The 16,766-nt window shown below is 39.6% G+C and overlaps 2 protein-coding genes across 10 annotated transcripts in view; both read right to left on the reverse strand.

The window, feature by feature from the left end:
• Window positions 1–8,092, reverse strand: part of ppp6r3 (protein phosphatase 6, regulatory subunit 3) — a 69,681-nt gene extending 61,589 nt beyond the window's left edge. For 4 of the 8 annotated variants that reach the window (XR_013299679.1, XM_077596868.1, XM_077596867.1 and 1 more), the window contains exons 1-4: window positions 7,886–8,091; window positions 4,072–4,305; window positions 3,064–3,250; window positions 2,835–2,972 (exon numbers count right to left, since the gene is read on the reverse strand). Coding sequence is in view for 6 of the 8 variants with exons in the window: in XM_077596868.1 (XP_077452994.1) it covers window positions 2,835–2,972; window positions 3,064–3,250; window positions 4,072–4,298 (552 nt within the window). In the remaining 2 variants the exon portion in view is untranslated. The other 4 variants (XM_077596866.1, XM_077596864.1, XM_077596865.1 and 1 more) reach the window with 3 other exon arrangements.
• A 5,902-nt stretch (window positions 8,093–13,994) lies between these two features.
• LOC144071766 (septin-7-like) overlaps window positions 13,995–16,766 on the reverse strand; it is a 65,444-nt gene continuing 62,672 nt past the window's right edge. For both annotated transcript variants that reach the window (XM_077597161.1, XM_077597160.1), the window contains exon 13: window positions 13,995–15,721. In XM_077597161.1, the coding sequence (XP_077453287.1) occupies window positions 15,682–15,721 (40 nt within the window). In that variant the 3' untranslated portion in view covers window positions 13,995–15,681. The remainder of the gene's footprint in view (window positions 15,722–16,766) is intronic.

Genomic DNA, 16,766 nt, shown 5'->3' on the forward strand with positions numbered 1-16,766 from the left:
ATGTGTTGTCAAAGAAGAACACACCAACATCACCTACATCAGACATGGGCAAACTATGGCCCGCGGGCCACATACGCTTTTTAGGCTTTTTAATCCGGCCCGCCAACGTAGTAAAAATCAATGACCTCATTCATTTCCCTGCAATACCCTCGTTTCCCCGATAGATGGCGCACTAGTCTAGTAAAAGTATGTAAATGTGTGTGGGAGCTCAAACAGGAGATTAGTTCGTTATTGGAAACATTTCTGAACATTTAACTTTTACTGTGGAAATCCTGACACACATGAATGAGCTGAATGTGAAGCTACAAGAGAAAAAACAGTTTGTGCATGAAATGCAAGCAAACCTTCCGCCTTCAAAACCAAGCTGGTTTTATTCTTCAAGCAAATATCAGACAAGTCATTTGCTCATTTTCTCACACTGGTTGCGTTAAAAGAGGCCCCCGTATGTGAAAAATACAGGAAATCATTGGATGACATGCATGGTGTCACAAGACGCGGAAACGGTTCCACAGGAGTTGCAGTTGGAACTGATTGATCTCCAATGTGACAGGTTCAACTCCCTGAAAGTCTGAGTTTTATGCTTCATTAAGTGCAGCCAAATTTCCAAACATCCAGAAGATGGCACAGAGGATTCTGGTGTTATTTGGGTCTACATATGTGTGTGAACAGACCTTTAGTCTGATGAAAACCAAGAAAGCACCCCATAAATCCCAGATGAGTGATGAGTGTGTTAATACTTTAGTCCTTTTTTTTTCTGTTCATGTTTCATATGTACTGTTAACGGATGCAGTTTTTTATATGTATCGTATCTTGTGCTGACCCGGCCCGTCTGTCAAATTTTTAAAGTCAATGTGGCCCCCGGGCCGAAAAGTTTGCCCAACCCTGCTCTACATTGTCAATTACTTGGAATGGATATAATAGAAGCTGAAGAATCATGTATACTTTCGTCTCACTCTCTGACCGGAGTATCTGGGCAGATGAGCGCTATCAAAGAACATCGCAACGCTAAGCTAAATCGCTAATATAGATTTTTTTTTTCATTGTGTTTCTTGTTCGAAAGTGACAACTATTGGAGTAATATGAACCATCGAAAGAATTGAGATATTTTGACATGAGAAGCAATATGGCTGCCACAACATCTTAAACTTCTGGTAAGAAAATTGTAATTTCTGTCATTAGAAAGCATCAGGTTTTCATCAAGATACTTATTTCTTTTTTCAAATTGAATAATTTGATATTTTGCATTTACAAAGACAGGTATATTAACTTCCTTATTATATTTACCCTAATAAATGTGCTTTTGATTCATACAGCATCTCAGAAATACCACTTGTGATGATTTTTCTTAAGATTTTCCCTTCAAAGTAACACATTTGTACTCCCTATTAAAACCATGAATATGGCGGTGAACATTGGGAATCAGGGGGCGGCTTATATGCGAGAAATTGTAAAATTCAAAAATGTCAAGGCAATTTTCAGGGTGTGGCTTATACGCACGGGCGGCTTATATGCGAGTATATACGGTAATCATGAATGCTCATGATGTATATGTAGCCAACTTAGTCATTTTTATAGTAGGCCAATATAGATGCATAGCGCATGTGTTGCCATCAATATAAGGCTTATATAGGGCTTTTAGTTTTTTGGCAGATCCAGGCATTTTTTTTCATCCAAATATGACTTTTTCAGGGCAGCCTGGCAGGCGAGTGGTCAGCGCGCCCGCCTCGCTTTGTGGAGTTTGCATATTCTCCCCGGGCTTGTATGAGTTATCTCCAGGCACTCCTCCCACATCCCCAAAACATGCATGGTAGTCTGGTTGAACACTCTAAATTGCCCCTAGGTATGAGTGAGACTGACAGGTTGTCCGTCTCCTTGTGCCTTGTGATTGGCTGGCACCGATTCAGGGTGTCCCCTGCCTGGTGCCCGTAGTTAGCAGGAATAGGCTCCAGCACCCCCGTGACCCTTGTGAAGATAAGTGGTTCAGAAAATGAATAAATGTCTCTTCCAGCATTTTGGGTTGCCGATCCCTAGTCTACGACGATGAATTTCTGGCAATGTTAATTTGATGTGTTGTTACATTTTGGTTATATGAGTGCGATGTGAGCGTTCGAAAAGCACTCACATCTTATACGTAACCGATTTAAATCCACACACAAACGATGCCCTGGCTCTGATTTGAAAACAATAAGAATTATACTGTTCATGTTTAACTAACTCAAACTAACTACTAGAAACCTGTGAACATAGCTGTTTATGATGTTGAACTGCTCATAGTAACTAAAGAACAAAAAGAGTAGAAACAAACCTTACTTACTCTGAATTAACCTAAAGCAGGTGTGGGCAAACTATTCCAGAAAGGGCCGCAATGGGTGCAGGTTTTCGTTCCAACCTGTAAGAGGAAACCTTTCCACTAATCTGGTATCCCAGAAGTGCAATCAGTGGATTGCAGTCAGGTGCTTCTTGTTTCGGCAGAAACCTCATTCATTGGTTAAACTGTTTATGTTGGATCGGTTGGAACAAAAACCTGCACCCACAGCAGCCCTCGAGGACCGGTTTGCCCACCTCTGACCTAGTGTCAATGTAGTCAATGATTTCTGATGATTATTATCACCATTTACAATTGCTTCTTTTAGTCATCCTAACCACCAGCACAGCCGAACCTTTTGCTCCCAATCACTTTTGAGAATGACAATATACAATTCATTTAACAAACAAAATCAAGTTTACATATTCATCCATGTCAAGACATCAAGGATTAAAATAGTGTAAATTTGTCTGTTTTAAGTGCACATGGGGTGAATCAGAATTAACTATTAGACAATCCTACTACTCACATTAAGGACATCGTGTCGCAACAGTGGTGGTTCAACACACGTGAGCATCCTGAGAAGCAGGTCCATGATGGCTGAGGTCCCTATGTGTTTGATCACTAGGTTTACAAAATCCTCCCGCTTTCGGAGAAACTCTACTATCTAGACACATAAAAACATTTCATCATAATTCTGGTGTGCTCCAAGTCTTTATTTGACACCATGGGTCTTATAAATTTCCCCAAATGCTCACCTGTTCAGGTTTACGTCCTATGAGAATAGAAAGGACCTTAGAGAAGAAGCTGGCCAGGAGTGGATTAAGAGGTGGTTCATTTTGGAGAAAACCATAGAGTTTTATCAGCAGTTTTTCATCTTCCACTAATTTGTCATTGATTTGGCTGACATCTGATGTAAGCAGTTCACATGATATGTTGGGATACCTTTGGCAAAAAACAGGCATATGGAAGGTATATATGACAGCAACAGCATTAGAGGCATGCTTAGAAGACAGGTCACAGCCAGTAGTATACGCATGAAAACACACACACACACACACACAAACATTAAAAGTCAAAAACAATTACATTGGTATCTCGACTAAAGAACGTCTCTATGTAGGAGCTTATGAAATTCCTCAATGGGAAAGTTTTGTCTCAGGATACAAAATAATTTCAAGTTGCATAAAGTGAAATCTTAAAAATTCAAACGACCCTCAAAAGGTAAATACACAGCATCCTGTACTTCAGTTTGAGATTGGCGTGATACCGAGTTGCTCCCCGCTGGCCTCTAATTGGCTAGGAGGGAGCTGGGTCTCCACGCTGCCTTCGACCCTTGTTGGCACGTAATTCTATCACGCTGTTTCTCGATTGTATTTGAGTGTACATAGTACAACTTTAGCCTTTATTTTTTATTATGGACGCCAAGAAAGTTATTTCTGGTGCGAAAGAAAAGAAGTGGGCTTGTTATCCAAGTATTTATCAGACATGCTATCGCTCAGTTTGACAACATATGCCTTGCAGAATATTCAGAAAAATGTAAAAAGTTATCAAAGGCAATCCTCATTTTTTCACCAAAAGTGACGTAATTTTAAGTTTTTGTTTATATAATTAGATATACTACAAATCTATGGATGATGTCAATATCATTATGTCAAAATCAATTTGAAAAATGTAATGACTTAATTTCCACGTCGCCTATAATGGAATCAGTCCTGAAAAATAAATACAGAAATCAACCTGTAGTTTGTACAATATAATCTTACTTGTATTTGACATTATCCTCCACATCAGTACTCGGTTCCTGCGTAATGAAGGTAACAAGGTCCTCCATGCACTCTGGTCTTAGAAGGAAGTCAACCAATTTGTGGTTTTGGGCTTTGCACTCTTGCAGAACATCCTCTTCATCCATGATATCTGTAAGTCTTACATCGTCCCTCTCCAGCAGCGTGTCAATGTGGGATGTGGCATGGAGGTCAAATTTCCAAAACATAGTTGTCCTAAGCAAGAGGAAATTTAGGGATAACTTGTTTGATCTGTAAGCTTGTAACAATAAGATTCAAACGCACAAAACGCAAAGTTCCGAGAAACTCTAAGAAACACACCATCTTCTCCATCCTTGTATTCTGGCTCAAACATGCACGATTGTGTTGACAGAGAAAACATGCTAAATGCATTACCATCAATGTAAACAAGCGCCAGGAGTGTGATTGACAGGCGGCAATGAAACACTGACAGAATCCTAGCATTGACAGGACAAGCCAATTTCTTTTTAAAGGCTCACTCTCTCACTCATTTTCTGAACCGCTTTATCCTCAATAGGGTCGCGGGGGGTGCTGGAGCCTATCCCAGCTGACTTTTGGCCAGAGGCAGGGGTCATCCTCAAGTATTAGCCAGCCAATCGCAGGGCACAAGGAGACAAATAACAATTCACGCTCACACTCATACCGAGGGGCAATTTAGTGTCCAATCAGCCTACCGTGCATGTCTTTGGAATGTGGGAGGAAACCAGAGTGCCCGGGGAAAACCCACGCAGACCCACGGGAGAACATGCAAACTCCACACAGGTGGACCGACCTCGATTTGTCCCCCAATGTGAGGCCAACGCGCTAACCACTCAGCCGCCGGGCCCCCCTTTTTAAAGCCTTAATACATGTAATCATTTTTTCATCCAAATTAGCTTTTGGAGCTCCTGGTTGTCCATAACATGCGGCAACTTCCCATAACCAATAAAGGTGAGAGAAATCGCAACACACACCATACCTATTTAAAGGTAGTCCACACACACCAATATGTCAAAATTCACACTGAAACTACTTCCCGGGAAAGTTGGCAAGTGGTGGTGCGTTATCCTATTGTGAGGACATTTGTGTGCATCATTTTCGGCATATTTTGAAAGGAATACAAAAGCAAACAACCCTCGATAGGATGCATCTGAAAGTTAGGGTGGAGGCGGGGCAAATGGAGCCAACCCGGGAGAAGAAAGGTATAAAAAAATTAAAACAAAATTACAATTAAGTTTAGTGTAAGGTTAGATTAAAGTTGAGTGTGTCTGCATCGTAATCCAAGTTCATTTAAATTTCTTTGTTGTCACGAGCGCGTTGCTGTGCAAAAAGTCCCCCCTCTCCCTGTCACTCTCTCTCCCTTCCGCAAAACCCGTCTAATTTTAGAACTATTAAACACATTTTAGTAATATTAAACCACTAGTTGTTTGTTACTTTGTTAATAGATGGCGAAATAGAACAAATACAAATGTTTTTCCATTCCAATATCCTGTTTTTTGTGTTTTTTCAGAGGGTTGTAACGATTTAATTTGTTTTTAGTTCATTTCTATGGGAAACGTTCATTTGAGTTACGAGAAAATCGACATACGAGCTCAGTCACGGAACGCATTAAGCTCGTATCTCAAGGTACCACGGTAACGTATTTACTCGCATGTAAGCCGCCTGCGTGTATAAGCTGCACCCTGAAAGTTGCCCTGAATTTTACAATTTCTCGCATATAAGCCGCCCCTGATTCCCAATTTTCAACTCCATATTTATGGTTTTAATAAGGAGTACAAATGTGTTACTTTGAGGGGAAATTCTTAAGAAAAATCATCACAAGTGGTACTTCTGAGATACTGTATGAATCAAAAGCACATTATTAGGGTCAATATCATAAGGAAGTTAACATGCCTGTCTTTGTAAATGCAAAATATCCAATTATTCAATTTGAAAAAAGAAATAAGTCTATCTTGATGAGAAGCCGATGCTTTTTAATTACAGAAATTACAATTTTCTTACCAGAAGTTTAAGAAGTAGCGGCCAAATTGCTTCTAATGTCGAAATATCTCGATTTTTTTCCGATGGTTCATATTACTGCAATAGTTGTCACTTTCGAAAAAGAAATATAAAGAAAAAAAATCAAAGCGGAATTGGTTTATTTCATAATCACATATGTACAATCGTTTCCTTTCTGTGTTCCGAAAGGGAGGGTGTTGTTTGCGCGTAGACAAATTCAAAAAGGAAGTAACGTAAGCACAAGCAGGAAATATGCCCATAGCGCTATACGTACTGTTCACCAAGTCTCTGGGTGCAATAATAGCATACACATTACGCAGGTATCAAGGTTTATATTTTGACGATCGACCGCAAGACCTTCGAGTAGCCTTAACTATTGTGGTGTGCTGACATGGTAAACGCTAAGGCAGACACAATTAAGTGTTCACGTCTGGCCAGTCTGAGCACGTTTAACTACAGTAAGATGGCTGTGCCCCGAGCGAGCAGTGACGGGAACGGGAGTTTTTTTCACGTTTAATGCAAGATAAGTAGGTTTTCTTTCTTGAATTTCATTCATGGACGTCAAAATAATTTTGTTCATCATTTTATCTGTTTATCTTTTCTCTATTTTGAAATAAATTAAAGTATCGGCCGAACGTGACGTCACGCGCCGACGCAAGGGAACCATCTTGAGAATGAATGTTTACGTTTCTAATCGTGACATAAACACGCCCTCCAGGAGTCTATAATTGGAGAAAATAAAATACATTCTGTAGGTTTTTAAAACTCCCACAGGTATGATAAACACAACGAAGTCCTGATAACTGTTTCTACGGCAGAAAAAGACGAAGCAAATGGAAAATGCGCTGAGCAGTTTCAGTTCAACGGAGTCTTAATGTACAGTGAGAATTAGCACTGCGGCCCGGTGGGGCGAGTGGTTAACACGTCAGCGTCACAGCTCTGGAGTCCTGGGTTCAAGTCCAGGTCGGTTCACCTGTGTGGAGTTTGCATGTTCTCCCTGGGCCTGCGTGGGCTTCCTCCGGGTACTCCGGTTTCTTCCCACATTCCAAAAATATCCATGGTAGGCTGATTAGACACTCTAAATTGCCCCTAGGTATGGGTGTTAGTGTCCATGGTTGTTTGTCTCCTTGTGCCCTGCGATTGGCTGACCACCAATTCAGGGTGTCCCTCGCCTCTGGCCCGGAGACAGCTGGAATTGGCTCCAACACCCCCGCGACTCTAATGAGGATAAAGCGGCTCAGAGAATGAGATGAGACAATTAGCACCAAGCTATCAGGGGGTTACAATTCGCTTAGTCCGCTTTTAAAACTACCATTGTACAAGTAATCCACCCGGCATAGCGTTAACCCAACTAAGAAATCCAACATCATCATCAACAACAACAACAAGCCCAGCTCCATATGAGAAAAATCAAACAAAACCGTGCTGAGTAGGTTGTGTTTTGGTACGGTTCTAGCTGGTACAGAAACAAGCCTATGTTCTATTAATTAGCAGGGAAGGCTTTTGTAAAATGTCACTTCGCATTGCAACAAGCACGCCGTGTTCCAAAACACAATTGCTAAAATAGTAACAGCAACGATCATCATAAACAATGTAATCTGGCCATCAGCTGTACCAACCTTGTCCTTGTACAACAAGTGTATCACATCATCTCGATACATATATTGTATCGTTTAATAACTCAAATCTTAGTAGCGTACATCATGCGTTTGCCAACTATTTTGTAGAAACACTGCTGACAAGTCGTTCATGTAGCACCAAACATGATTTATTCCACGGGGCCGGCTTGTGTACCTACCAACAAATGTGTGATCGGCTAGCCTCCGCATGAATACCTTTCCAATAATTCTAAACCATGGATATGTCCCGGGGGTAAATACATACAGAACGTGCTGCTGAAAGAAATTTTAAATTGGGGGATGTGACCAACGTGAAATGGTTGGCAATGGTAGACACTTTTCAAGATGGCGGTCCGGACCATTCGACAGCATCGATCCCTTCCCCCACAGCATGTTAGAGGTTTGGCGATTAGTCGCAAACATTAATACGATTGGTTACAATCCAATCACTCAAAACACTTCTTTGTATTCTATTGGCTCTCAAGTTGCGTGGGAAAAAATGTAACCAATCCAAATGTTGGTTAAGTTTGGTTGACCCCACACGCACACCCAGCATGACAAAACGCCACTTTGCGATGCTAGAGCAAACCTTGCAGTTTGGCTGAAAATACAATTCTTGTTGAAAAAAATTAGACTTTTTCAACTGGTGGAGTGCCTTGAGATTTTTGTAATGCAAAAAGTGTGCCGCACCTCAAAGACGGTTGGGAAACGTTTGTAAAGCTGCGCTCGGAAAGAAAGACAGCAAGATGTTCTCATATTTAGTTTCAAATGTTGCGTGAAAATCACTTTTTTTTGTTATTGTATATTTTCAACAATATTTAGCAACTCCAGTATTTATTTCTAAATGAGTGCGAAATTGTAAATTAAAATATTACATAGAAATTGTAAATATAAATTCTCACTTTCATTATCTGAACCGCTTTATCCTCATTAGGGTTGCAGGGGGTGCTGACTCTGGGCCAGAGGTGGGAGACACCCTGAAGTATTGGCCAGCCAATCGCAGGGCACAAGGAGACAAAGAAACCATTCACGCTCACACTCATTCCTAGGGGCAATTTAGAGTGTCCAATCAGCCTACCATGCATGTTTTTGGAGTGGGGGGAAACCGGAAGTACCCAGAGGAAACCCACGCAGTCCCGGGGAGAACATGCAAACTCCACACAGATGGACATGACCTGGATTTGAACTCAGGACCCCAAAGCTGTGAGGTCCACTCACGCCACCGGACCGCCCTATAAATTCTACATCGTAAATTTAAATGTTAAATATCAACCCTAAATATATATATATATATATATATATATATATATATATATATATATATATATATATATATATATATATATATACATGAGCAGTTTCACTGAGCCGACGTGTGAGCGTATAAGAGTTTGTATGTAAATGCGCTGTCCCTTTAAGAAACTATGTCCGTCAGGGTCTTAGCAAGTTCTCCAACAAAAAACAATAAAAGTCTGGGAAATTTGGAGCTTTTCTTTAGCCTAATAATTACTAGAGCATTAAGTATGACTAAATAGTAATTCACAGTTTGTATTTAAGGAATTTGAGCAACGATTTAAATGGTAATTATCACTTACCTTCTGGGCGACCAAAAGATCGGCGACCAAAAAACCGGCGACCAATCGACCGTGTATCCCTGATGATGAAGCCTTGGCCTTGTCTGAAGTACGTCGCTGTTGCAGGCATGTGCATGGTGTGTGAAGATACCACATAATGATAAATTAGGTTGCAACACATTCATTAAAATGTGTTGCAAGGTCAATTTGATTACTCATTCATTCATTTTCTGAACCGCTTTATCCTCACGAAGGTCGCTGGAGCCCATCCCAGCTTACTTCAGGCCAGAGGCAGGGGACACCCTGAATCGATCACAGGGCACGAGGACACGGACAACTATTCACACTTAATACTCACATGTAGTGTTCAATCAGCCTAGCATGCATGTTTTTGGAATGTGGGAGGAAACAAGAGTACCCAGAGAAAACCCATCCAGGCCCAGGGAGAACATGCAAACTCCACATAAGTGGGCCGACATGGATTTGAACCCAGGACCCCAGAGCTCTGAGGCCGACGTGCTAACCACTCATCCACCTGGCCGCTTTAATTAGATTGTTTTCTTACATAATCTGTTTGAAAATATAAGTGTTGGAAAGATGGGTGCAACCTGAGAACAAGTGAGTTCTCAATCTCAAAATTATAGAAATTATTTTGGTCTGAGTTATTATACTTTTGTTTTTTGATGGATTTAACCCCTTCAAAAAAAATCTAGAAAATATAGTGTCAAAAGAGGGATAATGGATTTTTTGTAATCGTGAAAAGGTTTTTATTTCTTGAAGAAAAGTAACATTTAACATGTACAACTAATAGGCAAATAGAAATAAACATTAAAGTTGTTAACTTTCAGACGAGCTGTGTCTGGTTTCCCAAGCAGGGAATCGGGCAGAAAGAGGCCATAAAAATGAGGCGATAACACAAACACAGGATGACCCTGCCAGCGAAATGACTACAAGCAGGAGGCAGGACACTCCCTTATCTTCTCGCCGAAAGGCACGGCTAGGGCCCAGAGTCTCCCATGCCCTGGGACGATGGACACGAGATGATGGACGGCTGACAGGACGGGGGAGGATGAGCCTTTCCTCCAGCGTGCTGTTTTGGGACTACTCTGTCTTAGACAATAAATTGTTTAGATTAGAACGCATTGTGTTTTGGGTCCTTTTTGGAAACAAATATGGATGGAACTTTAAGGATTGCAGGGTCGATAGTTGATAACATAGTTCCTTTATTCTCCTTCTCAAAATTTGACGACGCTACAGCCCACTAACGCGTGCATACCAACTGCCAACGTATTGAAAGAGGAACCACGCTAAACGCATTAGCATCAACGATAGCAAGCACCATGAGTGAATGGCAGGTACACACTTACAGAATCCTAGCACTGACTGTCTGTCTGTCTAAAGCAGTGTTTCCCAACCTTTTTTGAGCTGGGGTACACTTTTTGCATTGAAAAAAATCTTAAGGCACACACCACCAGCTAAAAATATTCTAATTTGAAACGATATCGTCTAATATAAAGTCATTCTCATCAGTTTTATCAACAGAAATCATATGAACCCCAAAAACTATTCCAAAATTTTTACACCGACCTAATGTCACCTGATGTCTACGGACCCCAAACAACTTTCAATGTAACATTTTTAATCTAGGCTGGAGCCTATCCCAGTTGACTTCGGGAATTAGGCGAAGGAAACCCTGAATCGGTGGCCAGCCGATCGCAGGGCACAAGTAGATGGACAACCATGTACACACTCCTATACCTAGGGGCAATTTAGAGTAGAGGTATGATCTTGAGCCCGAACCCGACCCGACCCGAAAATGTCATGCATTACTTCAGATTCGAGTCGGACCGGGCTTCTCTCGCTGAAAAAAAATCTATACTCAAATGATATGTGGTCTCTCTCGCTGACTTTAACCAAAAATGTTTTAAAAAATGTATACTAAAACGATGTGTGGATACTAAACTAAGGAATACTTGTTATAAAAGAAATAATTAGGAATTTGGGGTAAAACAGAGGAGGCGCTGTAAAGTAATTGCAATTGGAGGCGGAGCCGCAGAGCCAGAGCATGCTGAGCAGAAATTTAAACTGTTGAAATCATCAAACATCTATATTATAATATTAAAGATGTAAATGTTTATACAGTCTTGTTGATCTTAGATTTCATTACATAAAACAGGCTTTAATTTGTTATCATAAATCACCACTCCTCCTCCGACTCAGGTCGAGAGTCCCGAGTCCTGACAAATAAAATATCAGATTTCGGGTTTGCTTCGGGCTTGGGCCTGCAAATCATGTTAATTTTTCGGCCTAATTTTACCTCTAATTTAGTGTCCGATCAGCCTAGCATGCATGGTTCTGGAATGTGGGCGGAAACTGGCATACCCAGAGGAAACCTGCGCAGGCCTGGGGAGTGCATGCAAACTCCACATGGGTGGAATGAGCTGGATTTGAACCCAGGACCCCCAAGCTGAGAGGCTGACGGACTAACCACTCAAGCCGCCGGGCTGGCACTTTTACTCCCAATCTTTCTTAAATCTTCAAATATGGCGTGAAAAGCAATGTTGTGCTCACACAGACTTTAAAAAGTTGATGCGCTTGAAACCAGACAACTTCCGTTTCATGCAACGTAAAAACAAGAGAACAAAATCTCGTAACATTACAACTTTTTTGACTCCCAATATTACTTAAATCTCCTAACATTACACAAAGAGAAGTTTTGTGGTCACGTAGACTTAATGTCAACAAAAGTTGAAGCCTGTGAAACAACTTCCTTTCACATTACATAAAAATAAGCAACAAAATACACTTAAATTTCAACATTTTACGATTTGAATCTTGTAATAGCACAATCTATGATGTAATGTTCGTCCTATTTCAATTGTAATCTCATCGTAGTTAGATTTTAATCAGTTAATATTAAGATTTTACACTCAGAATATTACAAATTATGAAACTTTGTAAATTCTCACAGTGACACAGTGGTTGGGAAACACTGGTCAAAGTCTTATCATGTCATTATTTCACTTTAATTAATTCCGATTTGTCAGGGTTGTTAAAAAAACAGTCTTTACTCTTGCACAATACAACAATTTATTCATTATAATTCGATTTTACAGGACCTTTAAATTTAAAATACTTCTGTAACATCCCTCTATATTTAAAATACGGTATAATAAATGGAGTCAACAGATGTTCAAAACGATAGTACTTGGACAAAACCTTGTCAACTTTTAATATTGTCGATATACAATAATAGACGGAATCTGATAAAACAAGCCTAGATAAAACATTAAGACATTTAAAAATAATAATAAAAAATCAGTTACCAGAAACATTTTAAATGTCAATGAAAAATCTACCAATTTAGTTAAAATGACTGTTGTAGGAGATTCTGTAGGAAAGTCCATTTGGTAGAGAGGTCCTGGGATTCATTAATTCATGCTTATCATATTACAATTAGTTGCTCAGACTTACAAATATCATGTTCTGTGGAAAAAGCGGAATTAAGATTTCTAGAAAACAATACATCACAGAAAAAAACAACTGGCTCCAAAATGGACACAATATATGTTAACTATAATGGCCAGAAGCAGTAATTACTCGAATATAACACGCAGATTTTTGCTATATAATTAATTCCAATAGTTGGGGGTGCGTGTTATAATCAATAACTAATTTTTTTTTTTTTTTTTTTTTTTTTTGTGTCTTGTTACATGGCCCTTAGCCTGGTGCTTTTTCTTGCCAAATAAATTGAATTGAAATTGAATTGAATAAAATAAATTACAAATTTTCGATCGAAAAAAGCATTGTCAAACTCACTTTGACGCACGGATTTTACGTCATCTCGTAGAGCCGACGCACGGATTTTACGTCATCTCGTGAAGCCGACGCACGGATTTTACGTCATCTCGTAAAGCCGAGACCACCACTGCCCCCCTCTAGCCTCGTACCCGTCTCAGTTCACCCTCTCTCAGTTCAGTGTTATAATCAATAACTAAAATAAATTACAAATTTTCGATCGAAAAAAGCATTGTCAAACTCACTTTGACGCACGGATTTTACGTCATCTCGTAAAGCCAATCGGATGATGTGTTGTGGGAGGAAGAGGAAGTGGATGAAGGAAGCGTGGACGTTGATAGGATTCTCAACGAAGAGATGTATGAGAGGACAGACAAAGAGAGAGAGGAACTCTTCATTTGAAGGATTCTAATGAATAAATTTGTTTGAACAAAACAATCGTGAAACAAAGAAAAAAAGGTAAGATTTCTGATTTTCGTCAGCGGGAAATTTTAGGTGCGCACTATATTCGAGTACTGCGTTTTTCCAGATTTTTTTGGCCCAAAATTACCTGCGTGTTATTTTCGAGTGCGCGTTATATTCGAGTAATTACGGTATTTCTGTACTAAGGTCTAGGGTTCATCCCTTTAGTAACTTCATACCTGTCAACCTCTGCCGATAACTGCCCTTATAAATGATTATGATTCCCCTTACAAACCCCCAAAAAACCTTACAAACACCGTACGACTCGTACGGTGTTTGTAAGGTTTTTTGGGGGTTTGTAAGGGGAATCATAATCATTTATAAGGGCAGTTATCGGCAGAGGTTGACAGGTATGTAACTTGTTTAAATGCACCAAGACCACACCAGGCAGTATGGAAAAATATAACAAGATCATTGAAACATATAACATATATTGAGAAAACTACATTGCAAATCTTTCTATATGCATCTTTATTACTGTCATAAGAAAATAAACAATGACAACTCTGGGTAAGAAATAGAGGTTTAAAGTGTTGTACTTGGGGCTTAACTTATATTCTAGTTGACAAGCCAGCCTTTGTTGGTTAAGTGGAACCATGTGTATACTATAATACAGTAATATCAGAAATGAGGCTTTTTAGGACTTCTCTAAAATAAATATATATATTTTTTAAATTCGAAGTATAAGGCAAAAGAAAATTTTATAGAATATTTTTTTAACCATTGTGGTCATTTTACCACCAATGAAAATGACCTCAAAATCTGGTCCAAGTCGTTGAAAACACTTAGCAGTTATATCACAATATGGAACATTTTCAGTAATAACGATTATCTGAAAAACTCCATATGAACGAATGAGGCGTTTGCATAATATTTTCAGTTTAACTATTAAAAAAACTGCTAAGGAAATGCTGATGGCTGTTTGTAAATCCTTCTAGACTTTGTTTTGAGACCTGCAAACACAATAGACTGAAGACAATGGCTCTGGCCTTAATTATGTAAACTACAGAAATTCTAAATTGTGAATAATTAGATTGTTCTCTCCTTAAATTCAATTTTGTTGAAAATGCCTTTGTTGTATGTAATGACTGCAGTTTTCATAAGGTTGACTTTTAGGAAAGCAAATACACATGCAAGGAATCTCTCAATTGTTTCATATAGACTTTCTCATGGGCTTCAAGCTTAGTTTCTAATGTGATTGGGTCTCAATGCTTCCAACGCTTGAGCTTCTGAGCCCATTAACTTCACTTGATGTGCGTCGCCTGGCTTGGTTTCTTTGTGTTAGTCCTAGACGTCTTTGGAGCAGTTCAGCCGTGCCTTCGCTGTCATGCATGATCAGGTGATAGGACATTTTAGGAGGATCTGGGCAAGGAAGATGATCACCTCCAGACTACTGAGGGACTGTGCGGATCAGCTTGGAAGAGTGATTCTGCATATTTAACCTCAGTCTCAGTCTGCAGAAGGTCCCCACCTTGTGGACTTCCTGTGTGTGGCTCCTGTTTTTTTTTTACCTAGGTCTGCAATGTCTTCTGTGTCTGTCTTGCTACTGTAACCAAGGAAATTTCCCGAATACGGGATGATTTTTTTTCTAATCTAATCTAATCTAACAAAACTATCAAACCACCGCCTCAAACGGCATGTAACAGCTGCCAAAAATGGACAATACTGTTTTTTGGTTTAAATTTGAAAATGCTCGGGAATTTAATTTTGTTTGGTTATGGTTATTATTAAAGTGGGTATAAAACAATAAGCATTGTACATACACCAAGCGTTTTTCCCAACATACTACCAAAAATATTTAGCACAACAGAATGTATGTTGTGGAGTACAGAAGAGCATGATCTGGAAATATCTGTAAAACACAGGACTAGCACTCAACACGTGTATACTGTAAATGCATGGTAGCCTCAGAGTGATTCCAATTTGTTAGGACAGATAAGGAGTTCATAAACATAAAATCCCCATCAACTCACAAGAGTTTAACAGATTTAACAAAAAACATTACTTGGTGTGACTTGATGTGGTACCCATGACACATTTGAATTGCAAAAGTGAAAAATGCTAGGTTATATTGAATGACTAAATCAGTGAGAAAAGGAGCTGAAGAACACAGCTGCAACTTAAAAGTCAACAGAGGTTCTTCAAAAGATTTTTCCTTTCTTCTTGTTCTTCTCCATTGTCCTAGGTGATGAAACAAGACTGATTAGAAACCCTTATATTATCTCTCAATTATAACTTAGACAGTCACACCCAAACAAATCTAATTTGTAATGTATGAGAGATCTCATATAAAATAATAACCCTATGATTTAAAAATGAGAACTTAGGGAAGAAGGGAGAATAGGTACTAGGGAAGTGTTCAAAGGTTTTTGAGGGGTAACGATATAGAATGATTGAAATGCCACTAATTATCAAAACACATCATCCCGATTAATGTTGCATTAGCGAAATAAGAATTACCGTATTTTCACGACTATTCGGCGCATCGTATTTTAAGCCACGGTGTCAGTAACGAGTACTATTTCTGTATTTTAGACACACAAAGCACCTACCGTTTCATTAGACGCATATATATTATGTATGGATGAACATCGAAACGCAATAGCGCTGGCTACCGGAAGCAGCCTATTTCCGGGTTCCGGTGCGCAGTGACTGCTGGGAAATATAGTTTTTGCACGCTACACCCACACGCTAAAAAATGTTTTAAAAAGGCAACGGACGCAAAACTGAGTTGGGTTGTACTTTATTTAGACATTTTACAACTCACTCACGTCATCATCACCCACAAATCCCTCAAAGTCCTAATTTTCTGTGTCCGAATTAAACAATCGCCCAAACGAGCCTTCCAAAAAGCCGGGTCCCCTCTCTTCGTTCTCAGAGTCACCGTCATTTCCATCAATCCATTCACAAATCGTAGCGTAAGAAGCCCAGCGCTGCCTGCCACTTTTTGTGAAGCCAGGCATGGCATGGCATGGCATGGCATGGCATGGCATGGCATGGCATGGCATGGCATGGCATGGCATGGCATGGCATGGCATGGCATGGCATGGCATGGCATGGCATGGCATGGCATGGCATGGCATGGCATGGCATGGCATGGCATGGCATGGCTATATATATATATATATATATATATATATATATATATATATATATATATATATATATATATATATATATATATACAGACACTCCTCAACTTACGAACGCAATTGGTTCCGAGCGA

The sequence above is a fragment of the Stigmatopora argus genome, chromosome 3 (genome assembly GCF_051989625.1).
Source record: "Stigmatopora argus isolate UIUO_Sarg chromosome 3, RoL_Sarg_1.0, whole genome shotgun sequence".
In the NCBI taxonomy this organism is placed as follows: domain Eukaryota; kingdom Metazoa; phylum Chordata; class Actinopteri; order Syngnathiformes; family Syngnathidae; genus Stigmatopora; species Stigmatopora argus.